The 26381-nt window shown below is 57.4% G+C and overlaps 3 protein-coding genes across 11 annotated transcripts in view; 1 reads left to right on the top strand and 2 right to left on the bottom strand.

Annotated features, from left to right (window-relative positions):
- The window catches only part of PPP1R37 (protein phosphatase 1 regulatory subunit 37), a 39063-nt gene extending 27749 nt beyond the window's left edge, over positions 1-11314 (bottom strand). Inside the window, exon 1 of the mRNA XM_053915108.2 lies at positions 10728-11314. Within this exon, the coding sequence (XP_053771083.1) occupies positions 10728-10929 (202 nt within the window). The 5' untranslated portion in view covers positions 10930-11314. The remainder of the gene's footprint in view (positions 1-10727) is intronic.
- A 1589-nt stretch (positions 11315-12903) lies between these two features.
- GEMIN7 (gem nuclear organelle associated protein 7) lies at positions 12904-26311 on the bottom strand. Of its 9 annotated transcripts, none has more exons than XM_045202864.3 (3): positions 26293-26311; positions 15590-15657; positions 12904-13767 (listed from the first exon to the last, which is right to left on the bottom strand). In XM_045202864.3, the coding sequence occupies exon 3, from the start codon at positions 13757-13759 to the stop codon at positions 13364-13366; it is 396 nt and encodes a 131-aa protein (XP_045058799.1). In that variant the 5' UTR covers positions 13760-13767; positions 15590-15657; positions 26293-26311; the 3' UTR covers positions 12904-13363. The 9 variants fall into 9 exon arrangements, with proteins under 9 accessions (XP_045058799.1, XP_024425279.1, XP_045058796.1 ...); XM_024569511.4 differs by lacking the exon at positions 26293-26311 and adding an exon at positions 20712-20987; XM_045202861.3 differs by lacking the exon at positions 26293-26311 and adding an exon at positions 20610-20734.
- Positions 23003-26303, top strand: ZNF296 (zinc finger protein 296). The gene is made up of 3 exons (XM_024569561.3): positions 23003-23372; positions 23602-23751; positions 25294-26303. The coding sequence occupies exons 1-3, from the start codon at positions 23075-23077 to the stop codon at positions 26277-26279; spliced, it is 1434 nt and encodes a 477-aa protein (XP_024425329.1). The 5' UTR covers positions 23003-23074; the 3' UTR covers positions 26280-26303.
- Positions 26312-26381: the final 70 nt, after the last annotated feature.

Here is a 26381-nt window from a genome sequence, read left to right as displayed (position 1 = left end):
CCTGGGATGTCTCCCCCAGCACCAGAAAGAGTCAGGTACTGTCAGGCACAGGAGCTCAAGGCAGGGTCCCGTGGAGGGCATGACCTCTGGGCTCTGCCCACCCCACCCCCCCACCCCATCCCCCACCCCACCCTTACGAACGCCACTCACGGGATACCTGCCCTGTGCCTGAAGCTGTGCTGGGGACACAGCAGTGCCCGAGCCACCCCCTGTGCTGTCCTCCCACGGCTCAGTCTCCACACAGGGATGACCCGGAGTGGGCAGGGCTGGGATGGGGAGCCCAGAAAAGCTCAGCACTGCAGATCCTGAGGGCTGAGCCCAGGCCCAGCATGGAAGAACACTCCCCACAGTGTAGAGAGACAGGGTAAGAAGCAAGGATCCCGAGCCCGGGAAAGGAAGGGGTTCCAGGCCAAGGAATGCGAAGGAGGGAGAGGAGAGAGGATGCAGGCCTGAGCTTGGTGGCTGGACACCACTGACATCCTCTGCCTCCTCCTGTGACACACCTTGTGGCTGGGGGGACAGGAAGTCAGGCCACCTGTCACAAAAGGTGGAGAGGCAGATCAGCAACCAGAACCCGGGCCCTCCCAGCCCCACCCCATGATGGAGAGGAGGTACTGGGACCCACTGCGTTCCCTGAACAGCGAGCCAGCAGCGAAGACAGCTCTGTGTCCCGTCCTGCACCCCTACAGTCCACCAGGCTGGTTAGCTCGGGGTCTGCCAGACCCGGGAGGGGGACAGCAGAGGTAGACATGGGGTCCCCCTCCCCCTTCACAGATCTTTTCTGGACCCAGGCTGCTGGTGGGCGGAGCCTGTCCAGTACCTGAAGCCCGGCACCTCACAGGGACTTGTGTTGACTTGCTGTGGCCCCGGCTGCAGTCAGCATGGGCGTGCAGGGCGGTGGGGAGCGGGCCACAAAGCATGACGGGAAGCAGAGAAGGAAGTCTGCTTTTTCCAGAATGCAGAGGCAGCATCAGAAAACAGGAGAGCCATCAGGACCCGGCCTGGCTCAGGCCGAGGGAAGTAGAGGCACAGAAGTGTGTGTCGGAAAAGAGCGAATGGAAAAACGGATGCGCGAACAGATAATCCAGCGAACGACTTCTTCCTCCTGCTCTCTCCACGGCCCCCACCCCTCCTGAGGACCCAGCTTGGGTGCTCGTTAGCAGACCCACTTTGCCAGAAGTCACGACGGTGCCTGGGTGTGCTCAGTGCTGTGCCTCCTCCAGGACGGACAAGATGCAGTCCCCCAGGGAGTGCTGGGTCCAGTGAGGAGATGGACCCAAACAAGTAACAACAGTGTGAGCAGTGCCGTGGGAACCCGGGAGAGCGCGGTGGCACTCTGGGATGAAGGGGGGCCTCGCCGAGGAGGTGATGTGTGAGCCAGTGTGGAAGGATGAGCAGGAGATGGTCAGGAGAGGCAGGGGAGTGGCAAAGGCCACACTGAGCAGAGGGGAGCCCCCTGCGGGGCTGGATGGGGAGGGCAGGACAGCTGCGTGGGAGGGCCTCCCACCTGGCCCAGGGGTGTGGACTCTCTCCCGGGGTCAGGAAGGAGCAGTGAAGAGGACGGAAACCATTCCGTCTGGTTTGCTCACGCCTCCCCCGTCACCATCCGTGTGGTCCGCACCGGGAACCCTGGCTTGTTTCCCCAGCTGCTGTGCAGATTAAACGAGTAGAGGCAGCGAGGAGCTCGGGCCTGGTAGGAGCCCCCTTACAGTGGCCGCGGGGGTCCCGGCACCACCAGCAGCATCAGGGTCACAGACTGGAAGCAGGACCCGCCATGGGGTCACGGCCCTGCTGCTTGCAGCCCCTCCCGCACTGCTGCTCCGGGGGGTCCAGTGAGTTCGGCTGTGAGGGTTCCGCTTTGCACAAAGGGGAGGAATGCCCACACCACGAGCGGCTCTCCCACTGTGTGGCGATGGCAGCTGGCGTGACAGGGAGGCTGCGGGGAGATGGAAGGGTGGGCTGAAGGTGGCACATGGGTCCGATCCCAGTGGGTTCCAACTGGGACCCAGCAAGGCCTCCAGAGCCTCAGACCCCAGGCCCCCGCCCAGGGTCCCACTGAAAAGGCAGAGGGCGGCAGGCCCGAGGGGCTGTCAGTAGCACTTGCAAACTAACACCACACCTTGAGGCACTGGCTGAGCACCAGCTGCAGAGAGTGAGAAAAGGGGGTGAGGCTAACTTTGAAGTGCCCACTGTGTGCCTCCGTCCACCACCAACCCACCCAGAGTGAGGGCCTGTGGGGTGCTGGGCACTACCCAGGGTTCTCGGAACAGCGGGGTGCAGGGGACGGGGGAAGGTGCGCAAACCGAGACTTTGGCCCTGACTTTGTAGGACTGCCTTCCGAATTCAGGGACACACAACCAAAGCACAATGGATGTCCACCACTCCTGAGGGAGCCCAGCCTCTGACCCCCCTTTCTGGAACTGAGAGCAGTGATATCCAGGACCTGGGGCCTTCTCACCAGGCCCGCCTGACGCTGGAGTCTAGGTGTGCTCCCAGCTGCGAAGGCCTGGCTCTGCCCAAGGAGCCGCAAAGCTTTGAAACAGGCTCCCCTTGTATCCCAGTGGCCTCACACACGGGACCGTGTGGCACGGGGAGGTTTCGGGACACACCTGAGTTCCTGTGGCTGAATCCACACCCGGGCAGCAGGCTTGCCTGTCCCATCCAGCCCCGGGAGGTGAGGCCATCACTGCTGCTAGAGGCGGGAGCCAGGGCAGGCCCTCATCCTTGTTCACCTTTACCAAGTCCTTCCTGAGTGCCTGTGATGGCCGGTGCTGCTTTCCAAGTGGGGAGTAACCCCACTCCCCACACAAATGAGGACCCTAGGGCAGTGGGACTGAGTGAGCAGCACCTGGAGGTTCCAAAGCAGGAGCCCCGAGCTGCTGTTCGTGTTAGTGCTATTTCGCCCGAGGCCCCTTACTGGAAACTCGTGGGCCGGGTACGTTCTGAAATTCAGACTCCCTGGGTTGTACAGGAGTGATGGGATACCTAAATGATGCTAAGACCCCACCAGGGTCTGTTTTTATTGCTTTCTGAATCTGGGAAGTGTGGGACGTAAAGAGACCATCCACACAGGTGAAGCCACCTGCTGAGGTCACATGGGAGGAGGCGGTGTATTACACGCTACCCATCACCCCACAAGGGGGGGAGGGGAAGGGAGGAGAGGATGAATGGGGGAAAACTGTCACCTAGAAGCAATACAGAAAACACCGGTGATGGCAAACCTTCTGGGGGAGGGGCGGGGAGAAGAGGGTCAGCTAAACCCCGTTAATGAATAAATTAACGGGGTCAAGTGTCAGCTATGAGCCAATGCGCTCCTGGCCCCTGGCCACCTCCCTGGTCACCCAGCTTCCGTCTCACCGCCTGCATGCTGTTTCCCCCAAACACCAGGCACACCCTTTCTTAAAACCCTCTGCTGGCTCCCCGCTGCCCGCAGGCTACTGTGGCCCAGGGGGCCCAGGAGGCCCCACCAGGTAGGTGGTCTCTCCACCTTCCCCAGCCTCACCTCTGTCCCTCCTGCCTCCACCCCCAGACTCCCCATTCCAGTAGGACTGGCTTTTTTCTGTTCCTCGGAAGCACCTTGCCTGCTCTTTCTGCCTCCAACGCTTTTCACTTCCTTCCAGCTGCTCCTCGCCTGGCTGACTCCTATGATCTGTTTAGACCAGCAGTCTCCAGCCTTTCTGACACCAGGGACTGGTTTCATGGAAGACAGTTTTTCCACAGATGGAGGTGGGAGGGGGTGGAAGTGGGGAGACAGGAGGCGGAGCTCAGGCTGGTGGGCAGGGGTGGGAGACAGGAGGAGGGAGGTTGGGGTCCCCTGTTTTAGACTCCAATGGTCCTTCCTCCAGGAAGCCATCTCTGCCCTGCCCGCCTGCATCTACCCCGGGAGCTCTTCCTCATCAGAGTCCTGGGCACTGTGGGTTATCAAATTGGTGACTGTGTGTCTCCCTCACCCGACTGTGACCCCCACAGAGGCGGGGACCTGGCCTGTCTTCCTCCCCAACCCCAGGCCTGGCTTGGCTTCGCCTTGCTAAATGGGTGGTTGGTCACAGATTCAGAACCGCACATTCGACCAGGAGGCACCGAGCACCCGCCACGTACCACACACCGAGTAGCACAGTAAGAACTCTGGCCAAGGGTCAAATCAGGAACTGAGGACCAAGGACCTCCAGGACTCCCAAGAACCACAGTGAACCCCCCCACCGAGTGCCCACTGTTTCTCAGCCCTGCCAAAGTCCTGCAGGGCCAGAACTGTCGGCTCCGCTTTATAAAGGGATACGGGTTACAGGTGAAGAAAGCGCACCGCACACAGACCAAGTGCAGCAAAAGCGCATGACGCCGAGAGTGCAGGCTCCAGAGCCAGATGGCCTGGGTTCGAATCCCAGCTCAACCACTTGCTGGCTCTGTGGCTGCAGGTACATCACTCCACCTCTCTGCACCTCCACTTCCTCATGTATACATCGGAAGGAACTGCGCTTAGGCCAGTGGCAAGAACGGGGAAGGCAAGGGGTGGCGACGGATAAGGCCACGCAGAGAGCAGGGACTTGAACCCAGGCCCCTCCCCACTCCGCAGCACCAGGTTGCCTTCCCAATTCGAATTTCCGCAGTTACCTCAAGTCAGACATTTCAATTTGCTCAAAACCAAGTGTGTGAGGTCAGCCCCGGCCACCCCAGAGCTGAGGTCTGCAAGCAGACTCGGGACTGAGTGCCGGCTGGCGGAGCTGGGTAAGGGGCTGAGCCCAAGGGCAGTCAAACCCGGCCGTGGAACCAGCGGGGGATTTCTGCAGAAACAGATTCCTGGCCCCCAGTCCCAGAGGCTGCCTCTCACAGACGGTTCAGCCCGGGACACCTGGCTCAATGCACTTAATACTCTTGGGGCCGAAAGCCCCTTTCAGACATGGCCGCCTCGCCCTGGGAACGAACACACACACACACACACACACACACACACACACACACACACACACACACACACACACACACACACACACACACACACTCTTCCCCGGCCTCACTCCGTGGCTGTCTGCCACTGGGTGCCAGCTGGTGGGCGCGCTCTTTCTGACTCCGGGTGGTGCCAAAGCCAGCCTGCAGACCTCTGAGGAAGGGCCCCTGCCCGGCACCAACTGGATCAACCATGCCAAAGAGCTTTCTCCCCAGCACCACCACGGCCATGCGGAAAACCTCATTCCTCTCCACACGCCCAGCGCCCAGGCCCTCCCGTGTGCCAGATGGAGGTCACAGAGGTGACTTGCACTCGGTCTTTGCCCTTGAAGAGGGAAATACGATGCGAACACAAATACAGAGCTAGAGGCAGAAAGAAGGAGGGCGGGCAGCCTGTCTGAGTGTGAGTGTGCGAGGGGCCTGGCCTGCGCAGCGGGCCCCGGACCCCGCAGCATATCACCCAGGGAAGGGTGCTGTTCACAGGGCCCCCCCGCGCTGGAGTGGGGGTGGGGGCACTCCACAGAGGGGACCGAGCTCAGGGAGGACGGAAACTTTTCCAAAGTCATCCGCTGGCGTCTGGACAGGCTGGGGCTAACAGTTTCAGTTTACATTACTGTCTTTTATTGTAGTTTTTCCATTACCATTTATTCCCCCAAACCCTCTCCCCTGCCCCCATGCATCTATCCTCTGTGTGCGTGAGTCCTTTCTCTTTTTTCCCCTTTTTTGTTTGGTGCCTCCACCCTCCCAACCCCGCCACGCTTTCAGTTTAGAATCTTGGGGCCCTTGAGGCCTCTCAGGCTGGGGGGCTAAGACCTGTTGATTTAGTTTCAGCTCAGGGAGGCTGGGCAACTTGCCCACAGTCACCAGCCTGCAGCAGATGGGGTCAGGCCGGGATGACTTTCGGACGCCCGGGCAGGGAAGGCTAAGGCACTCAGGTACTCATCTCGAAGGAGCAGGCCTGAGGGATGGCAGGGTTCTGGCTCAGAAGACACTGGGGGGCGGGGGGCGGGGATGCAAAGGCACAACAGAGGCAGGAGGCAGAGGACTGGCGCTGATAGGAAAAGCAAGGGAGACACCTGCTGAGCATTCACTGTGGACTGTTATCTTTTTTTTTAATTGAGTTTATTGGGGTGACATTAGTTAATAAAATTATATAGGTCCCAGGTGTACAATTCTATATACAACACATCATGTGTACGCTGCACTGTGTATTTGCCGCTCCAAGCCAAGTCTCCGTCCATCGCCACTTGTGCCCCCTTCCCCCTCCCCTCACCCCCTTCTCCCTCTGCAAATCACCATACTGTTGTCTGTGTCTGTGAGGGTTTTTTTCCTTAATCCTTTCACCTGCCCTCCTCCTGCCCTGCCAACTGTAACGTTACTTCCTCTTCACCATCGCCCTGCGTTATTTTACAGACAGAAAAATCACGCCCAGAGCCACACTGCGGAGTGCACGTGCCCCCGGCCGTAGGTGAGGCCAGGTGGAGACCCGGGCGAAAGCATCACAGCCGTCCCCCCAGCCCCAGCCCCTGCTCCCGACACCACCACCGCTCACGTTCAAGAGAGCAAAGGGTTAACCGGGGCCTCTCTCTACCACGGACAGGCGCGTTCCTACCTGTCCGACCAGTTCCAAGGGCTACACTTGCAGCCCAGGTTTTAATGACAACAGTAAGGCGCTTCACCCTCTTCGATCCCATCTAAGAACATTGTGGCCGCTGCCTCCACTGCTCCCTCCACCCCCACCCCACCCCATCCCCGCCCCCCTCAGGTGGGTGCACATCTAGGCCCCTTCATCTGCAGACACCTGCACGCCAACCAGGCGTTTCCTGACAGGCACCCGTCCCCCACTCCAGGACTGGCTCTCTGGCTGGCGGTCAGGGAGTGGGGAATGCGTGAGTCACTGGCAGGGCTAGAGGGAAGGGGAGACCACAGTGGCCTGAGTCACGTGCTCTCCAACACCTGCCTCACAAGCCCCGCCTCTCCCTCCGCGGTGAGCAGCTGGGACTAGGAAGAAGTTGAGCCCTGGGTCATTCTTGCAGTTTGGTCTGTAAGGGTTCCTGGTACAGGCCTGGCCCTGGCACTCGGGAGAGCCAGAAGCACAGGCCTGCCACCACAGGGTGGGGTGGGGTGGGGTGCAGCCAGCTGGCCCCTCCTCTTCTGGCGCCCACTCCCACACCACACCCCCAGAGCAAAGTGCACACAGGCCCAGCCTGCCGCCTCTGCCACTCACAGTGCCCCTCCTCCTGTCCCAGCTTCATGTCCCATCCACACACAACCGCCACCTGCCACCTCGGGGTTTATCTCATCCGCTCAGACACCCCGGGTGGTCAGCAGGGCAGGGGTCACTATTTCACGGATGAGGAAACAAACAAGCTCAGCGGCCCTGGGGGCACACTCTGACTAGATGGTCCCTGGCCTGGCCAGGCCTCCCCCTCCAGAACAGCCACACACATGCCCACCAGAGCTCATCCGCCCACCACCACACACGTTCTTCTTCGAGCAGCCAAGGATGGGCAATGTCTGCTTGCTCATCCTGGTGCGGGGGAGAAAGCACCGACCAGAAACAAACCCAGCACCCAACATCAGATGGCCAGTCGAACAATGGGGGAAATCAGCAGGCCCCACCATCGGGTGGGCAGGGACACTGTGCTCGGGCCCCTCCCTCAACACCAGAGCATCTCACCTCCAGGAAGCCCCCAAGCTGGTAGGGCCTGGTGGGACTCTCCCCCTCAGGCAAGCACCACAAGCACTCCCACTCAGCCGGGCCCCCACTCTAACCCAGCCCCAGCCCTCCTCCACCCCAGCCAGAGGCTCTGTTAGGGCCCGGGAGCTCTCCTGCCAGGCACCCTGTGCTGGGTGCCGCTTCCTCCGGGGCTGCCTTCTCCCAGCCCAGGGATGCTCCTGCGCCCCCCGGCCCAGGCAACTTCTCCATCCCTGAGATAGAAGAACAGCTTCTGGGCAACCTCGCTCCCACTGCAGACCGACCAACTCCTTCCTCGGCCTGGGCGTGGGCACCGTGTCACATCAGCAGGCCCCACAGTGACTCCTCCGTCACCCTTCCCACTGGATCCGCCGCTCACATGATGCCCCTGTGCCCCCCACGGCTTACAGACCCACTCCAAGAAACCTCCCAACCCCTCCTCCAAGACCAACCAACTCCGCCTGTAGCCCCCAGCCAAGACCTTCTGGCCTCTCAACTAGGTGGCCCTAGGCCCAACTCTCCTTTCCTGTACCGTGGCACGCCTCCACCTCCCTCGGTCCCAGGCCAGCAAACAATGCCACTGTCCTCCCCGGGCACAGAAGCTGGCGCCCTGCTCCTCAGCTTTGACAGGCCCTCCAATTCCTGTCCTGCAAATCCCACTGGTCAAACTCACCCACTTCATCAGTGACCCCGCCCCTGCCGTGGCCCCAGATCACCCAACTCCTCCCCTGCCAGTCCGACCCCTCAACCGCACTCCCCAGCAGAGGGAGCCCAACTCCTCAGCACACAAACTGCCCCGCGTCTCCCTGCCCTCCCTCCCCACCTGCGACCCACCGCTTGTCCGGAGTGTGAGTCCTGCCCAGTCCACTCCAGCCCTCTCTGAACTCCCCCAGCCTGTAAGTGATCATCACCCCCAGCCCTTACCCAGAACCGACCAATCAGCAACTACCCTCCAAAGCCTCCCAGCTGGACGCCCACCCACCCTCTGTCCTGACATTCTTCCCTCCCCTCAAAGTCCTTCAAGGCTTCTCCAAGACTGCCCCCGAAAAACAAACAAAAAACACAAACACACACAGAAAGGGCCCCTCCCGGACAACAGCGGCTGCTATTTGTGCGGCAGCAATTTGCAAGCACTCTCCCATTTCGTCCTCACGACTACCTCATGGCAGAGACTGGCACCATTTGCAGAGAGAGAGAGAGACGGAAGGCTCGGAGAAGAAAAACGGCTCCCTCAAAGCCAGACAGCTGGGTGAGGGCAGCCGCCCCTGTGCTGAGAACCTGCACAGCAGAAACACCACCCCACCCCACGCCAAGCTCTCCAACCGCCCCCCACGACCCTCCTGCCCACAAACCGACCGCCTGCCTCCCCTTCCCCCTGCCCCAGGCCCTTGACTGACCCCCCACCTCTGTTCCCCTCCTGGAAGCTTGTGAAGCAGACACATCCAGGGCCCAAACCCGTGAACCAACTCCTCTAGACTGACCCCTGAAATGACCAACATCACTAACATCACCCCTAAAATGACCAATAACAACTGCAACTTCAAGAAGGCTCACCCTGGCCAATCACTTTTCACACACAACCTTAGACCCCTCTGAAACCCCCTGGCACGGGTATTATCACCCCCTCTACAGGTGGGGAAACTGAGGCTCAGAGGAGTCAGTTTACCAGCCTGAGGTCCTGAAGTGGGTAAACAGGAGGCAGGATTTGAACCGGAGCCTCTGCTCTTCCCCACCCTGCGCTGCCTGTCAAGGCCCCTTCCTGGGCTGAACTCCCAGGACTGAATTCCATGCTACAGCCCTGGCCCATTCTGACTCCTCCCTTCCTCAGCCCCCCCCCCAAATCCTCCAACCCAAAAGTGACCACCTGTCCCTGGGGCCTGGAGCCCAAGAACTTGGCCGGCTCCCAATGCCGAAGATCTTAAATTAACCCCTGTCTCTTTAACAGCAATCAGCCAAATTGGCATTTGTGGCGGGCTCCCTGTGTGTTCAGCATCCAGTTACCATTTTCCTCACTCTCACATCAAAGCCACCAATTCCCCCACTGCACACAGACTAGCAACAGTTCCTCCTCTTCCCCCAGGGCCACCAGACCAACTTCTATAGAGCCAGGGCCCCTCTGCACCTCTCTTTGTGGGCTCTCCACCCCAGAAATGGACTCAACACTGCCGTGCATCACTGGAGCAACTTTCTGCCTTCCTCGCCCCCTGGGTAACATGCTCCTCCAGCCAGCTGCTCTTCCAGTTCCAACACTGACCTGACCTTCTTTCTCCAGTAATCCATAGATTCGCTTCCTTTCCCAACACCTCAAGGCACCAAATTTCTGAATGTTCTCACCTTCTATTGGCCAGCAACTCCAATCCCCCAACTCTTTCTCAGGGGGAGAAAAAAGACCCTTCCATAACCAGGCCCCCCAAAGTTCCCCTGCTCCTGAACGACTAGCAATATTCTCCTTCCCATTTAGGGGAGTCAGAAGCATGTAGTGACTTTTCATCTTAACGCCAAGATCTGTCAGCTCCTCTGGCTATCTTCCCCATCCCCACATTGACCAGCGTCTCTGCTCCTTTTCTGGGACTTTACCTTGACTCCCTTTCCCAACCCCAGGACTTACGACCCCTCTACAGCCACAGTCCAGATTGATTCTTCCTTCTCCCTTCAGCCACCCCTGGTCCGGAGGCTTGTAGGCCGGGACTTAACGTCCTTCCATCCCCATGGGCTCGTCAGACTCGTCCAGCTGCTCTTTCAGCGCCAGCGTTGACCCATTCTTCCTTCCCCGACAGCTGTCTCTATCCTTCCTTGCGGGGGAACTATGAAGTCAAAGACTAATGTCCTCCCAAGTCGCCAAACTTTTTATTTAAATTGCTCGTCTTTTTAATTCCTACACCGAACATATTCAGCGTCCCCTGAGGCGGGGGAAGGGACATAAACCAGCTACTTTTCACCAGCCCAACCCAACAGCCGCCCCCTTCCCTGGTGACTGTCTCCTTAAATCATCATTAGGTGCAACTTATTGAGCACCACCTCCGTGCTGGGCGTTGCACTGACTCCCCAGACCCCCACGAACCCGCCTCCGTTCCCAGGCTGTAGCTACCGTGTCTCCAAGGGTCTTTGGGCTCCACCGCTCCGGACACGATATCCTCGTCCGAGGGGAACGTAACGCGCTTGGCCGCAGCCTTAAGGCGCCCGTCGGCCGGGGGCGATGCGGCACTGGGAGACTGGGCCTCGGCGGGGGCCTCCTCGGCGTCGCCGTCCGCGCCGTGCCCGGGCGGCGCCTCCTGCGGCGGGATCTCCATCGCCGCCGCCGCCGCCAGCTCCTCACGGGGGCCCCGGGGACATGCCCCGGGCCCCGGACTTGTCTCTCCGGGCCCGCCCGCCGTCCCGGGGCATGGGATCCGCCGCTTTTTCAGGAGATGTCTCCGTCCACTTGCCTGGTCGTCGTAATCGTCGCCTCGGTGAGCCGGAGCGCGCCTCCCCCGAGCCCCGCGCCCGCCCGCTCGTTCGCAGCCGCACTTTCGCTAAAGGCCTATGGGCCCACCGCGTACTAAGAAAAGCAGAAAATCAATTTAAGCTGTCTGCTGGTAGAGCTGCCTCGCGGGTCGCTGAAGGCGGGTAACAAAAGGCAGCAGGAGCCACGGGGAAAAAGAAACGTGAGCACTGAATCCGCAGAGCCGGAACTGCAGAGCATGAGGGGCGGGGCGAGATGGACGCCGTCTCCCAGAGCAGCGCGCAAGCGCGAACCTGAGCCACCGCCCCGCCCCCCCCCCCCCCCCGCCTTCCCGCCTCCGTGCCGATAGCTGTGGTTCAGGCTCGCACACATTCGTCACGATCTCAGGCGCTGCAAACGGGAGTGGAGTTGATAGAAATGAAAAACATCTGCTTGACTGGGCTAGGGCAACTGATAAGGAGAGACGTAAAGGGGTGGAGAATTTGAGAGGTAATAGGACCTGTGTCGAATGAGTACAAGTGATGAATGGTGGCGGAGGGATCCTCACCAACCTTACGTCCCCGTGCTAGTCTCTAGCCTTCCTTTTGCAGACTGCAGTTTTATCAATAATTCTGTATTTGGATGGCATTGTACAAGATAAAACTTAAATTTATAAACTAAAGTATGAGCCCATGAGGAGTAACATAGCCTTGATTTAAAAAGAGGGGTGGGCGAATGAATTTCAAAAGCAGGGGTTGAATTTGCCAACCAAAATACCAGGTGACGAGGCAGGTGGACAGATCGCTAAGCCCGGAGCAAACCAGCACAAACTCAAGCCACGCCCCCCGGCTCAATTATATCACTTAATATTCGCCTCCGCACTTTCGCCATACTTCCCCAGCCCATCTAGCAAGTCCGGAGTGGGAGGGAAGGCGGGGCTAAAACCAAAAAAGTCTACTTGGGGAGGAGCGAGCTGCGTCGTTGCCAAGGCAACTTGAGCTAGGCCAAGGACTCCCCTGAGGTGGCGTTGTGAACCAACGTTTAGAAGTTGAGACTCCACTAGTCTTTGACAGCATCGGCTGCCCGCTGCCGTACTTTCGTGACTGAAGACGAACGAAGCGACTCTCATGCATATTTAATGGAATCTTCACTTAAGTTCTGAATTTGGTGGAATTGTAAAGAGGGAAGAAATTGCTTTTTAAAGCGAATCTGACGAAAGACTACTAGTGACAGGGCTAAGTGAATCAAGTGACATAGACGGCCATGGCACACAGCTGGAGCGAAATGAAGAGGTGAAGCATCACCCTAGCCCCTAATCATCAGCTTTTTCTCAATGGTGCCGGCACAGGGCACGGGAGTAAGCAAATCTGCGGTTCTGTGTGCTCCACCCCACCCAGGCAGGAGTGCACCGCCATGTAACCCAGCGCGACGCACATCCTTTGCTTGGTATATTCCTGCCCACCCAATAAAAAACCTAGTCCAAATCATCCAAGCCTGGCATCCAGGTCACTCCAGACGTTCTCCGAGACTAGGGGCAATCCAAACCCCGCACATTTATCCAAGTTCCTCCCAGCCAACTGATGTATCCTCCTTCTCCGCCCAGCTCCACGGGATTCAGTCCTTGAACAGTTACCCTCCCACCCCCTAAATCTGGCTTCATCCCTGTAGGGTACACTTCAAAAGCCAAAAACAAACAAACAAAAAAACAGGAGGTGGATTTTCTTGGAATAATCATTGGTTCTTTGGAAGGAGGGGAATATTGGAGTTTCTTCTGGGTGGCTCAACTTTTGCAACACTTAAAAAAATTTTTTTTACTTATTGATTTTTTAGAGACAGAAACACCCATTAGTTGTTCCATTTATTTATGCTTTCATTGGTGGTTTCTTTCAGCAGCCACCCCGACCCAGAATCAGACTCACAACCTTTGTGTAACCGGATGATATGCTAACCAACTGAGCTCCCTGGCCAGGGCTACAGCTTCTATAATAAACAATTTCCCACTCTGCAATTTACCTTCCTTTATTCCCACTGCCCCTCCCCCAGTCTTTAGGAACTGGCCTGAGGCCCACATTTCTGTAGAGTTCAGAGTTCTGTGAGGTCGAGCATTCCTTTCCACAGGACCTAGAACTCCTGGGGTTGCAGGATTTTACTGATTACGCCCTGGAGATCTGAAAAAGCCAAAGTTGCTTGGAGATTGGCTTCCAAGGGAGTTCCAAACTCCATGGGACCCAGAGATGCAGAATAGTCGTAGGCCTGGGAGTCTGTGGCTAGGCCTAAGGCAGAAGGTGACCACAGTGATGTCTTTATAGCTTGAAGGTGTATGCAATAATGTCACTACACCGGAGCAGTGCCTCAGCCTGCACACCTATCGGCGTCTGCAGCTGCGACACGTAGAAGTTGGCCACGTCCAGGTCAGTGGCTCCGAACTGGGCAGTCACGTGCACACCCTCATGTAAGGTGAAGCTGACCTGGCGGCCCACCATGGCCAGCAAGCTGCGGAGGTAGCGCTCTCGGAGCATGGCTCGGGCCCGCTGTTCCTGGGATTCCCGAGATTCATGAACTATGGGGGACTCCAGGGTTTCAGAAACCTCTGGCTTCAGGAGGGCCCTACGTCCATCAGGGGCAAAGCCTCGGCTCAAGCCATCAGGGCCCCGGGGGAGCCGGAGTACAGGCACAGGACTGGCCAGTGGAGTCTGCATTGTCCAGGCTGTTGGGTGAAGAAGAAGAGCAAGGAGCCATTACATGGGGAGGTGGGATGACAGGAAGAGGGGGGACTGGGTGCAGGGGCTTGTCTATGGCATCTCAAGTCGTCCTACCCAAAGCCAACCTCCTGATTCCCCCTTCTGAAATCTGCGCCATCCCTCTACCAGGCCCCGCTTCCCCCGAACCGGCCCCAACATTCGTGAAGCCCAGGAGAGCAGGGACTTTTGTCTGCTCTCCTCCTCACAGCTTTATTCCTAACTATAGATTTGTGCTGAAAGAACCAACCCCTGCCTCCTCTCCTCTCTCACACGTGGTCCATCCAATCCATCAGGAAACGCTGTCTTCCAAATAAATTCCCTATCACAGGAGCCGGCCTGGAAGGGCTCCCACTGGCCAAATCTGGAATGATCTTAACGTTTAAATATGACAACTACAGATTATAACCCACTGAATAAAACAGAAATCCATGAGTCCATGCTAATTATAAATAAACAAAGGAAAAGGGAAGTTCTTTCTTACCCTAGAATGGCAGCTAAAATCATCAACGGATGCTAGAACTCGTGGAGAAACTGCTGATGAAGTCCAGGAGACCTGCAGAGTCTTAAGGACCTCCTCCCCAGATACCCGTTGTAAAGAGTAACTTTGTGGTGGAGAACCTGGCGGACACCGTCACTTAGGCATCAAAGCTAATGCATGCTAACGCGTGCAGTCGTGGGACAAGCAGATCCCAGGTGCCTCCTGCTGCCATATCGAGAAGGCCTGGGCACAGGGGTGTGGGTTACACACAGGTGCTTGAAGCTAATCATATGGGACAACTGTGGCTAATTAATGTAATCAAATTGAGAAACATTCTACCAAAAAAATAAATAAATAATAAGAAGCAGCAGCAGCAGCAGCCTGGGAGGCAGATTTGAGCTCCTTGCCAGTTGACCTCACAATAAAACTTTCTCTTAAAAAAATTAGCCTGGATTCTCTAAAAATATCAAGGTCATAGAAGATAAAAGCTGAGGGGCTCCCTCACCGCAGCTGTGGTGATACATACATACCCATCACCTGACCCAGCCAGCATCACTCCCTGCCTGGCCTGCTGAAGTCTACTCCTCACTGGCTTACCCCCTTCCGCCACCACACCCCTACCCCTGTCCTCACACATAGCCAGAGGGACCTGAGTCAGATCCAGTCCCTTCTCTGCTCAGAGCCTTCCGCCTTCCGGTGGCTTAAAGTCAAAACCAAAGTTCTCATCACCGCCCTCGCCCTCAAGGCCCCCATGCTCTGGACCCGCTCTGGGTACATCACTCCAGCTTCCTCTCCCCACCCCAGCCACGCGGGCCTCTTCGCTGGTCCTTGAGCCCACCTGCCATCCCTTCTCTGGCTCTGGCACTGGCGGTTCCCTCTGCTCTATCTCTTTTCCCCCTTCCCTGGCCACCCTGCCTTAAAGCTCAATCTGCCCCTCATCCCTCTGCATCCCCTCAGTCAGCTTCATCATTCTTGCAGCACAGACCCCTCCAAGACATGACAGTGTATATTTATTGTTCTGCTTACGTCCTTCTCCCCTGCCAGATGGCTCCCTCCCCACCTACACCCCTCTCCATGTACCCTCCACTCCTAGAACACTGAGGGTCATGGGGAGCAGCCCCGATCCAATGAATGGAGATTAAGCCCCTAGGCCCAGTTAGCTGGGTGACCTCAAGCAAGAAACAGTTTCCTCTTCCATTGTATGGAGAAATAGCACCAATTGCCACCTCTGTTTGTCAAGAGGGTTCAACTGGCTCCTGCAGGAAGGGCCCTGATACACATCAGGTTCTCCATAAAAGCTAGGTACTTACAATTGTTATTAGCATCGTTGTGTGACCTGGGGCAAAGCTGCTTAACTGTTCAGTGCCTTGGTTTCCGCCTGTGAATGAGAGGGAACAGAGGACCGACCTCCCACAGTTGTCCTGGGGACCAAATGTGTAATCTTTAGCCCTCTCCTTTAACGCACTCTGCCGTGATGCTGATTGCGTATAGGGAAATGCTGGCTTTGGGGACAGGAGGAGGAAAAGAACCCTCGGTCGGGCAGCTGCTCTGTTCTCTGTGGCACAGCCCCCTCCTCTATAAAGGAACCCCCCACAGACCGACCTGCTGTGACTCCAGCATCACTGCTATAAAGAAAGTAGTTCGGCCCTGGCTGGTGTGGCTCAGTGGATGAGTGCCAGCCTGTGAACCAAAGGGTCACTGGTTCGATTCCTAGTCAGGGCACATGCCTGGGTTGTGGGCCAGGTCCCCAGTAGGGGGTGTGTGAGAGGCAACCACACATTGATGTTTTTCTCCCCGTCTTTCTCCCTCCCATCCTCTCTCTAAAAATGAATAAAATCTTTTTAAAAAGGGGATGGCTTGCAATGAGAGACAGGGAAAGAGGGAGGGAGAGGGAAGGAGGGAGAGAAAACCCTGGCTGCATAGCTCAGTTAGTGCAGCGACAAATCTCTGTTTCTCTCTCTCCCTCAAAATCAATAAAAATATTTTTAAAAATATAAATAAAACGATTGACTAAAGTGACTGACAAATAACAGGTATCACTCACGGTCCGGAAGTGAGAGAGACTATCCTTTTCCTGGTAGCCACCCCCCCCCCCCCCTTTCTGCAGCTCAACTGTGAGCTCCTTGCCAGACAGGACCCTGCCAAGACCCAGACCAAGGCTGCAGACCAGGGTTTCCCGGCCTCGGCGCTGTGAAGCTGGGCTGCAGCACTCTGTTGTGCTGTGGGGAACTGCCCAGCGCGCATCCCTGGCCCCTACCCACCAGGTGCCAGTGAATTGTGACAACCAAAACTGTCTCCGTTGGTGAATAGCATGGTATGAGAATTACATGTCGATAAAGCCATTAAAAAAAAAAAGGTCTCCATATATTGCCACATGTCCCCCCGGGGGGACAAAAAAAAGCAAATGTCTCTAGTTGAGAACCACTGACAAACAAGTGGGAAGGGGGAAGATGATCGCTGCTGAAGGACGTAGTTATCCAGCCTCACTGAGGGCCTGAGAGACACGATCGAAAGCTACGTGGCCGTAGGATTCTACGGTCCCAGAGCAGGGCAGATTGGAAGGGCAGATAAAGCTCTGTATTGGTGCAGCTGCAAAGGAACTTCCTCATGTCCCTTGTGGCCGGCTGTCAGTTAAGAGGGCCTCCAAGAGGGCAGCTGGACTGAGTCCAGGAAGCTTCGAACGCGCCCAACGCGCCCGTCATTCCATCCTTCAGCCCAGGCAGAGCCCGGGCCGGGAGACTTCGCGTTGTCTGCCTTTTCGGGCCCTTTGAATCCCTTCCCATGTAGTTGTATAACCTATTCAAATCAATTTTAAAATTCTAATTTTAAAAAGGAAGGGATGTATTGTAATACTTCCAAGTCCCTTGAGAAACATGAGCTTCCTCCTCAGGAGTCTGAGCTCCCTCCGCCATCCTCACGGTCACCCGCTCCCCGAACCCTTGTCCCTGAGCTGGACCTTTGCAGAACTAGCTGCCGAGTCCCCTGGAGGTCCAATCCATTCCTTCCTAGCAGAAGTCGGTCATTTTCTCTGTAGAGGGCGAACAGTAAACTTTTAGCCTTCGTGGGCCGTAGGGTCTCTGTCACAGCTACTCGGGGCTGCCACAGAAGCAGGAAAGCCAGAAATAAAGCCGAAACAATGAACATGGTGATGCTCCGACAAAACCTTACTCACTGGGACACTGAAATTTGAATTTTATATAATTTCACACACCACAACAAATTTTTCTTTAAGTATTCCAACCACTTAAAAATGTAAAATAAAACCCACTCTTAGCGCCTGGGCCACGCAAGGACAGGGTCAGGGTCGGGGTCACAGCTTTCCACCTGGGAGGGAGGATAAGGGTGTGGATTCGGGGAGACCAGTGGGTCTTAGCCCCCCGTTTCACTCCCAGGGGTGTGGGCAGGTCATCGCAACTCCACCAGTGGCCTCCCGGGTCTGGCTCCTCATCTGAGAAATGGAAGTATAAAAAAAGACCTCCTGGAGTGCTGGGAGAAGGGAGAATGTCTGGGAGGAGGCTGGTGATCATACAAAGCACATCCCTTCTCCGGCTGGACTGGGTGCTTTCTCTGCTACCCACATCCAATCCATCAGGAGAGCTGGTCAGCCGCACTTTCAAAAATGCATCCGGAATCCGGCAATTTCTTGTTCCCCCTCTCTGCCCCTTCCTCCTTCCAGCCACCAGCACGTCTCACCTGGACGACTTTGGTCGCCTCTCCGCTGGGCTCCCTGCCTCCACCTTCACCCCACACAGCTGTCAGAGAGAGCCTTTTAGAACTAAGTCCAATCATCCCTCCTCCGCTCAGAGCCTCCCCTGCTCTGGCCTCCCCCAAAGCAAAAGCTAAAGTCCTTACAAAGGCTACGATGACCCATCACCTCTCTGACCACATCTCTCCCCCCTCTGCCCTTTGCTCTCTGTTGGTCCTTGAACATTCCATGCACATTCCTGCCTCAGGGCCTTTGCACATGCTGTTCTTACTGCCTCTAACCCTCCCCCAGATAGGAGACATATAAGTATTTCCAGAGACATGGTTCACCTTCCTCCCTCACTTCACTCAGGACACTGTTCAAACACCACCTTCATGTGGAGAAAAATAGTAGCCCTTTCACTCCGCATTAACTTTTTTTCACAGTACCATCACCTTCTGACAAAATGTGTTTACTTGCTTTCCTACGCACTGTCTGTTCTGCCACAGAACGCAGCCTTTGAGAGAACAGACATGTCCAATTACTCCGAAGCTCCAAGCTCCATCCGCAGCCCCACTTAGGGCCCAGCACAGGGCCCAGGAGAGGTCTGTAAATGTTCACTGAAGGAGGGTAAAGCTTCACCCACCCACGTTATCTCAGTGCCTGCTCTGCGCCCAGCCCTCGCTGGGTGGTTCAGGGGCCACAGCTGGGACTGGAACAGCCCGGCCCCACCTACAAGAGCTCCGGGGCCAGAGGGTGACACAGACCTGTCTCTAGACAGTGACGGCCCAGAGTAGGCAGGGTTGGAATGAAGGAGCCCCAGGGCCTCAGGAGCGTGGGGGAGGGGGGAAGTCACTGGTAAGCACACACCTAAATGCAGTAAGGAATGGAGCCATGCGGAGTTCTGGGGGAGAGCCTTCCAATCAGCAAGAACAAGAGGTGAGGGCAGAGGACAGGGCCCTGAGGACCCTGGTGAGACCTTGGGCCTCTACTCTGGGTGAGCTATGGGAGGTCTGAGCAGGGGGACAGGACCTGATCCCTCTGCCTGCTACAGAGAGAATGGACAGGGAGGGACACAGCGGAAACAGGGTGCCCAGTGAGGCGGGTGCATGATGATGGTGCCTGGGATGGGGTGGTAACAGTGGGGGCTGTAGAAGGGGTCAGATACGGGTTTGTTTTGAAAGTTGAGAGCGCTCCCTACTCACTGAAGGATCAAAGGAAAAAGTAGAGCCACTGGAAGGCTCCCAGGTTTTTGCCTGATTGGGAAGACCACTGAAAATAGGATTAACTGGCTGTATACTGGTTTCTAACTTATCTGACAACTGCCACAGTAGATGGGATCAATGAGGTGTGTACATTTTCTCTGGTATCTGACCACTGCAGTCCACGCTTAGTCAATGTCATCAGCCCCCAGGGCTTTCCCCAGACCTAGGAAACACCCTAGTCTCCAGGATTAGCCCTTAAAAGATTTACGGGAAATCAAGCAAGTGGCCTAAGGATTTAGCCACTTAAATAAAATCCCTGGATAAAAAATTCAGGGTGGGTCAGTGCAGGCCCTGCTCTCTCCAGGGGCGGGGGTGGGGGTGGGGTGGGGAACCAACACATTTGGTCATGCTAGTTGGAACCCCCATTTTCCCAAAAAGGAAACTGGAGCTGGGAGAGGTCAAATCATTTGCTGGGGACAAGCTGGCGAGTGTCAGGAAAAGGGAGCCAACCCAGGTGGGTCTGACAACAGAACAGGGCTACAGCCCTGCCCCCTGCAGAAGTGCTGGGGGGGGGGGGGGGTTCAGCCAGCACACGGGAGCCCTTGGAGGTTTGGAGCCCAAGTGTGACCTGAGAATAAAGTGGTTTGAGAAAGGCCACACACGGTGTTCCCAAGGCAAAAGCAGGCATTATCCACTCTCCCTGGTGACAGAACCTAGAGTCCTTTACCCTTTTGGTCTCCAAGCCAAGGGTTTCCTGCGGGAAGGTTTCAGGAACACTGTCCAAACCCACCCCCCACTACTTGAAAAAAGTTTGACTGAAGACAATGGCAGGAACAGGAGACTCGGATCTCCCTCCTTGGGCTTCACTTTCAAGAAAATGGGAATAGATCAGATATGCGGACAAATGTTCGGCCAACTCTTCACTTGCGACTGTGGGAAGCCGACTGAGTTCCCGCGTTAACGACGAGGGCCCCAGGACCTAGTTAACCAAGGTGGTCACGTGTGCACCCACACCCCAAGGGCTGCCCCATCCGTATGCATATTAGTTCAATGGGGCCTCCTGAGAGTCCTTCCCCTCCCTTCACCCCTGGGCCGGTCAGTTTCCTTTCAGTTCCTCCCCTCACACCCCTCGCTCTCCTTGTCTTAAACTAAGTACGTCCTCCCGGTCCCCGGGCGTCCACTCCCTACTCCGTCCAGGGCTGGCCATTCCTCCCAACCTCCCAGCTCAGATGGACCAAGGGTTCCCACCCAAGGAAAGGCGGGGGTCTGCCGATTGCTGCCCGTTATGACTGTTACCGTCATCGTTATTACTTTCCACGCCCCCCTGCTCCCGCCTCACCCCGGCGCGGGAAAGTCCCGGCTCCGGCGTTCCAACCAGAGTCCGCGGTGCGGGCGTTCGGGGCCCGCAACGTCACCGCGACCAGCGCCGCGGCCGCGTACCTGCCTCTTCCCGCCACTGCGGCTTTGCCCGCGGGTGGGCGTCCCGGGCCGGGGCCGCGAAGAGGGAAGGTTCGACACCCACCTGCAACACCCCGAACTCACCGAGGCCCGCGCGCTGGCACCCCCACTTCCGCCGGCGTCTCGGCTGCACAGGCCCGGGCGGGGCCGCGAGCCGCCCAGCCTGGGTTCCGACGCGGCCGGCGCCGCCCCACGTGGTCGTTTGCGGGCTGGCGGACTTGCGAGCCTACCCAGCCCCGCGCTGCGGCGCGGTCGGGCGCTTAGATCTCCTCCATCTTCCAGGTGGGGGGGTCCAGGATGCCCATTTTAGGAAGAAGAAATCGAGGCCCAAAGAGGGATTAAAGGCAGAGCTTAGCCTTTGCCCCTCCCCCCACTCCCCTACATGTGCACACCCCTACCTTTCTCCTGTAGTCCCAACCCCACCTCCCCTGCTTAGAACCTAGAGATCGTGCTCGCGGGAGCCGGGCGCCAGGAAAAAGTCTTGGAGAGCAGCAGCTGGGGTGATCCGCGGGCAGCCGTTTTGTATTGCAGTCCCATTTCACAAAGGAGGAAACTGAAGTCCGGAAGGACAGAGCGGCTGTCGCCAGGTGCTGAGGAACCTCGCTGCTCTAGGCTCAGACAGAACACACTTCTTCCACACAGTTTCACTAAGGGCAGGGACTTTGTAGGCCGCTGCTTCCCTCCAGATCCCCAAGGCCTAATGACTGGCACAGTTAGGCCCTCTGCCCATTACCTATTTGCAAGAAAGCCCACTGTGGGAGCTCAAGACATATTTGTTGACTGAACACGATGAAGGAATAGGGATTCTGTTTGTGAACAAGACAGACCGGGCTTCTGCCCTCTCCGAGGCTACATTCTAAGGGAGCTGGGAGGGGTAGCATAGGGTATGCGTGAGCAAATACACCAACCAGACTTGAGGGGTGAAGTAAAAGGAATAAAGGGAGTGAGATCAGAGGTGACCGGGTTGGTGAGCTGCTTTAAGTGGGTGGTCAGAAGGTGGCAGTGAAGAAACCAGCTCAGGTAACACCTGGGGAAGCTGAGGCCCCTGAGGGAATTGGGGACAGATGGAGGTCGTGGACTGTAAAGCTTCGGCAGGGTGGGGCTGCTTTAGATACCGTGGTCAAGCCAGTCCTCCGCTCTCCCGGGGACAATGCGGCCGAGACCTGAATAACAATATGAGGAACCCTGAGGCCAGGGGCAGCACTCCAGGAGATTAGCATGTGAAATTCACTCTGTGCGGGGCTGGGGACTCCGGGGGTGGACAGATTAGGACCCTGACCTCAGGGGGTCTGGTATGGAGTGGGGGGAAGGGAGAGGACAGTCAAGAAACAGTTCTGCATTGTGCTGTGGCGTTGCCAGGAAGAAGAGAAAACTTGTAAGGGTTGGAGGGTGGGGCAGGGTGTTGATGCCACTTCAAACAGTGATCTGAGAGAGCTGCTTTGAGGGAAGTTCACGGAGGCCCCAGTGCAGGGAGGTGAGACAGTGGTCTATTCGGCTTTCCTGGCTGTTCCAGGTGCCGGAGCAGAGCGGACGGATATGATCACAGTCTTCTGCTCAAATCCCCTCCAAGGCTCGCCTCTCCCAAAACCAAGACTTTAAAGTGGTCAAAAGACCCTTTTGCTGCTGACCCCATTTTCTCACAGAACTCAAGTCACTCCCCTTCCCTCTCTCCTTGTCCCCACTGCTTGTTACTCTTGAACACACACGGCTGGCTGGCTGACTCCCTGACCTCCCTCAACTCTCGGCTCCACCTTACCCTTCCCTGGTGGGGCGAAAATTGAGCCGCCCCCTCACCCCGCCCCTTTACAACCCTTCCCAGCTTTATTTGGCTCCACGTGGCACTTGTCACCCTGGAAGGCACTTGCATTTTACATAGTTATCTTGTAAACCATCTCCCCAAAACAGTAAACTGGGGGAGGCCAGGGATTTTTGTCTGTTTGGTTCACTGGAGCACACCCCCAGTGCTTAGAACGGGGCCTGGCGCACAGTAGGTGCTCAATAAATGTTTGCCCAGGGAATTTTTATTGTTATGCGTTTACTGAAAGAATCCAGATTACTGTTAGGCGCCTAGTTAGAAACGTGGCCCCTACCATTTTCTCACTTGGGGGTGTTTGTAGGGATCCTGTGCCTCAGTTTCACCAGCCCTGAAAAGGGTCTGAAATAGCTGTTTCTATGCGTGGCTGTATAAACTCAGTGTCATTAAAGTGCGGTCAATAAATCAAACGCAGCGGACACAACCCTGATAGAGTTTGGCTTCCAGCAGGGCCCCTGACGGCAGCCCCGTCCTCTCCCATCAGGCCCCGCCCTAGTGGGCGGAGCCACGGCCCGGCCAGCACGTGTAAAAAAGTTCGCGGCCAGTCGCCTCAGCCACTCACCTGAGCGCACACGGCTCGTGCGTCCTCAGCCTGCCTCCCCTCCAGCTTGCCAGGTACCTGGGCCGTGACCCCATGTCCCGCCGTAAGGCCGGCCGCACGCCTCGCCGAGTAGACCCCGCGCCCGTCGCCAACTCAGACAGCGAGACGGAGATGCGGGACCTGGTCATGGACGTGAACCCGGAGTCAAATCCGTGGCCCCTACAGGCCCCGGGGCTGCGGCCCTCTTCCTCAAAGGAAGTGCCCGCGCCGCGGCGGTTCGAGGGCGAACCCCGCTACTCCCCGGACCGGGTGCCCGCCGGCGGTCCCCTCCACGCCCTCGGCTCGCGGAACCAGTGTGTGTCCTGGACTCCTGTGAAGCCGAATCCTCACGGTAAGAGACCCCGGTACCGAGCCCCATTACTCTCCCCCCCTTTCATTCTGGGAGGGGGGGGTGGCCTTCTCCACCGGGCTCCGCTCCACGCCTCCTGCCTCCTGCCCCCTGCCATGTTTTCCGGGACGGGTCCTGGCCCCTTTTGACCTCCGGGTTTCCGCGCTCCCTTGGAACCCCCAGCCCTGATCTGGCCCCACCCCACGTTCACCAACCCGCTTCCTCCCTGCAGACCGCCAGCCCTGGACCGACAAACATCCAGATATGTTGACCTGCGGCCGCTGTCTGCAGACCTTCCCGCTGAAGGCCATCACTACTTTCATGGACCACAAGAAGCTGGGCTGCCAGCTCTATAGAGGCCCTAGCCCTCGCCCGGACTCAGGTGAGTAAAGCTGGGATGCCGCCCCCTCCCAGGTTCAAGGGCCTGGCTTCCTGTGGTAGAAAGGGGCTGAGCTGGACAGGCAGGGCAGTCAGTGAGCACTACTTCCCCTTTCTTGCTCCCCTTAGGGTGCAGCCTGGGCGTGGCCAGGGCCTGCCCTGTCCTAGGGCTGGGACTAGTCCTGGTGAGGGGGGCAGGGGTGGGGCTTTGCAGAGAAGGAGGGCGGCCCGCAGGGTGTGCCCAGCCCCAGAAGACCAGTCTGGGGATTTGCCACATGAGCCCCCCCCAAATCTGGTTTCACTTCTCCTTCCCGTTGGCCAGAAATAACTGGCCAGGTGGCTGGACCAGTGTGGCAGTAGGGGGGACCCTGGGGAGGGCAGTGGCCTGGGGGAGTGGGGGCCTGAGGCCAGCTGGAAGGTGGAGTGTTTCCCCCCTCCTCCTGGAATCTCCCAGCCCTGCTTGCTGGGAAGCCCCTGGTTTGAGCCAGGTCCTCCTCCTGTCTGGGCACCTGGGTTCCTTCTCTTAGGACAGAATTAAACCCTGAACATGGCACTAGAACCGTGGTGAGCTTTTGGTCAGTGCCAGCTGTGGGGCTTATCCGAACCAATGATCTGTGCTCCTGGGATTTCTGAGGAAGGGCTGGGCCCCAGGGAGGGTCTTGTAGTGAGAGGAGGGGCTGTGATTGAATTAGCTGCGGAGTGGGAGTAGGGAAGGGCAGTGATGGAATTACTGAAACAAAACGCTGAGATTCTTGGAGGATTGTGGGCTCAGCTCAGCTCATGTTTACTGAGAGCTTACGTGGACCCAAACTCTCAGCTGTTCCCCATTCAAGGTCGCAACAACCCTAAAAGGTAGAGGTCCCCGAGGATCCCCATATTCGAGCAAATGTGGAAGCTGAGGCTCAGAGAGGGGTATTTTTTGCCTACGGTCACACAGCGAGGCAGGAGAGCCAGGCTAAAGTCAGGCCAGGTGGATCCTCTGCAGCCCTGGCTACGCTCTTGACCCTGGTATTGCATTACGAAAGCCAAGACTGCCTAGCATTTGAAAAATAAAGGCAAGCGGATCTGGGAAGTATCTTACTGATAGTGCCTGGAGAAGGTCTACAGAAAGTAGCAATTTTTTGGTTAAAAAAAACTGATTGATTGATTTTAGACAGGGAGAGAGAAAAAACACCTATTTCTTGTTCCACTTATGTATCCATTCATTAGTTGGTGTTTGTATGTGCCCTGACTGCGAATCGAACCCGCAACCTTGGTGTATCAGGATGACTGACTAAATGAGCTACCTGCCAGGGTTTGAAGATTTTTGAACACATAGAAAGAACCCTCACATACTCACCCCACTCCAGGTGTTTTTCCTTGCTTGTCCACCCACCCACCTCCCTGAACATCGTCTTCCTGAGGACAGGGAGTTTCCCTGGGTTCTTACTGTTCCTGGGTGCTGGAACAAGAGCCTTGCCCACAGAATGTGTCCAGCTGGCAGCTGTGACCTGCAACTGCTATGCCCTTTACCCATCACACTAAAACCCAGCCCGTCTCTCTACAGACCTTGAGAACCTGAAGGCCTTGATCTGCCTCCGCTGCGGCCGGCAGTTCACCAGGGCCTGGAAACTGCTGCGCCACGCCCAGTGGGACCATGGACTGTCCATTTACCAGACAGAACCTGAGGCCCCAGACACCCCGCTGCTGGGCCTAGCAGAGGTGGCGGCGGCCATGTCAGCAGTGCTGGGGCCGGAAGTGGAGGCCAAGAGCTCCCGGGCCAGTAGCCTCCCCAAGCGGAGCCCCACCTGCCCCGTGTGCTCGAAGACCCTCAGTTCCTTCAGCAACCTCAAGGTGCACATGCGCTCACACACGGGTGAGCGGCCCTACGCCTGTGACCAGTGTCCCTATGCCTGCGCCCAGAGCAGCAAGCTCAACCGCCACAAGAAGACCCACCAGCAGCTGCGGCCTCAGAGCCCCTACATGGCCAACCCCAGTCAAGAACAGGCCTCAGCCGCCCCTCCGGAGCCAGCTGCCCATGCCGCTGCCCCAGCCAGCACCCTCCTGTGCAGCCGTGGAGAAGGGGCTGGGGCTGGGGCTGGAGCTGCCGACACGGCAGGTGTGCAGGAACCTGGGGCTCCAGGTGGTGGAGCTCAGGCTGGCCCTGGTGGGGATGACTGGGAAGTTGCCATCAAGGAAGAGAAAACCGACTCTGCCCAGAGCCCAGAGATGTCGCCCAAGAAGACGCCAAAGCAAGTGAGCAAGAGTCATGGGCCCGGGGGCAGCTGTGAGTTCTGTGGGAAGCATTTCACCAACAGCAGCAACCTGACAGTGCACCGGCGCTCGCACACCGGGGAGCGGCCCTACGCCTGCGAGCTCTGCCCCTACGCCTGTGCCCAGAGCAGCAAGCTCAACCGCCACCGCCGCATGCATGGCCTGGGGCCCAACGGTGCCCGCTTTGAGTGCCCCCACTGCCGTGTGCCCTTCGGCCTGCGGGCCACCCTGGACAAGCACCTGCGGCAGAAGCACCCCAAGGCTGGTGGGAAGGCCTGAGTGGCAGACATACCCCTCCGCTGTCACTGGTACCACGTTTCACGTGTCTGTTGATCTCATCCTTCCCCTGCTGTGAATAAATCCTCCCTCCCTCTAGTTACA

The sequence above is a fragment of the Desmodus rotundus genome, chromosome 12 (genome assembly GCF_022682495.2).
Source record: "Desmodus rotundus isolate HL8 chromosome 12, HLdesRot8A.1, whole genome shotgun sequence".
Lineage (NCBI taxonomy): Eukaryota > Metazoa > Chordata > Mammalia > Chiroptera > Phyllostomidae > Desmodus > Desmodus rotundus.
Note: the sequence above shows the minus strand (reverse complement) of the source record. Positions and strands in the feature narration are given on the sequence as shown.

What these genes read in the sequence shown, in the direction of transcription:
- GEMIN7 (XM_045202864.3), bottom strand. Translation starts at nt 13,759, where the DNA reads ATGCAGACTCCACTGGCCAGTCCTGTGCCTGTACTCCGGCTCCCCCGG.
- ZNF296 (XM_024569561.3), top strand. Translation starts at nt 23,075, where the DNA reads ATGTCCCGCCGTAAGGCCGGCCGCACGCCTCGCCGAGTAGACCCCGCG. An exon ending in TGTGAAGCCGAATCCTCACG is followed by an intron (nt 23,373 to 23,601) that starts GTAAGAGACCCC and finishes TCCTCCCTGCAG; the next exon opens with ACCGCCAGCCCTGGACCGAC. An exon ending in TAGCCCTCGCCCGGACTCAG is followed by an intron (nt 23,752 to 25,293) that starts GTGAGTAAAGCT and finishes GTCTCTCTACAG; the next exon opens with ACCTTGAGAACCTGAAGGCC.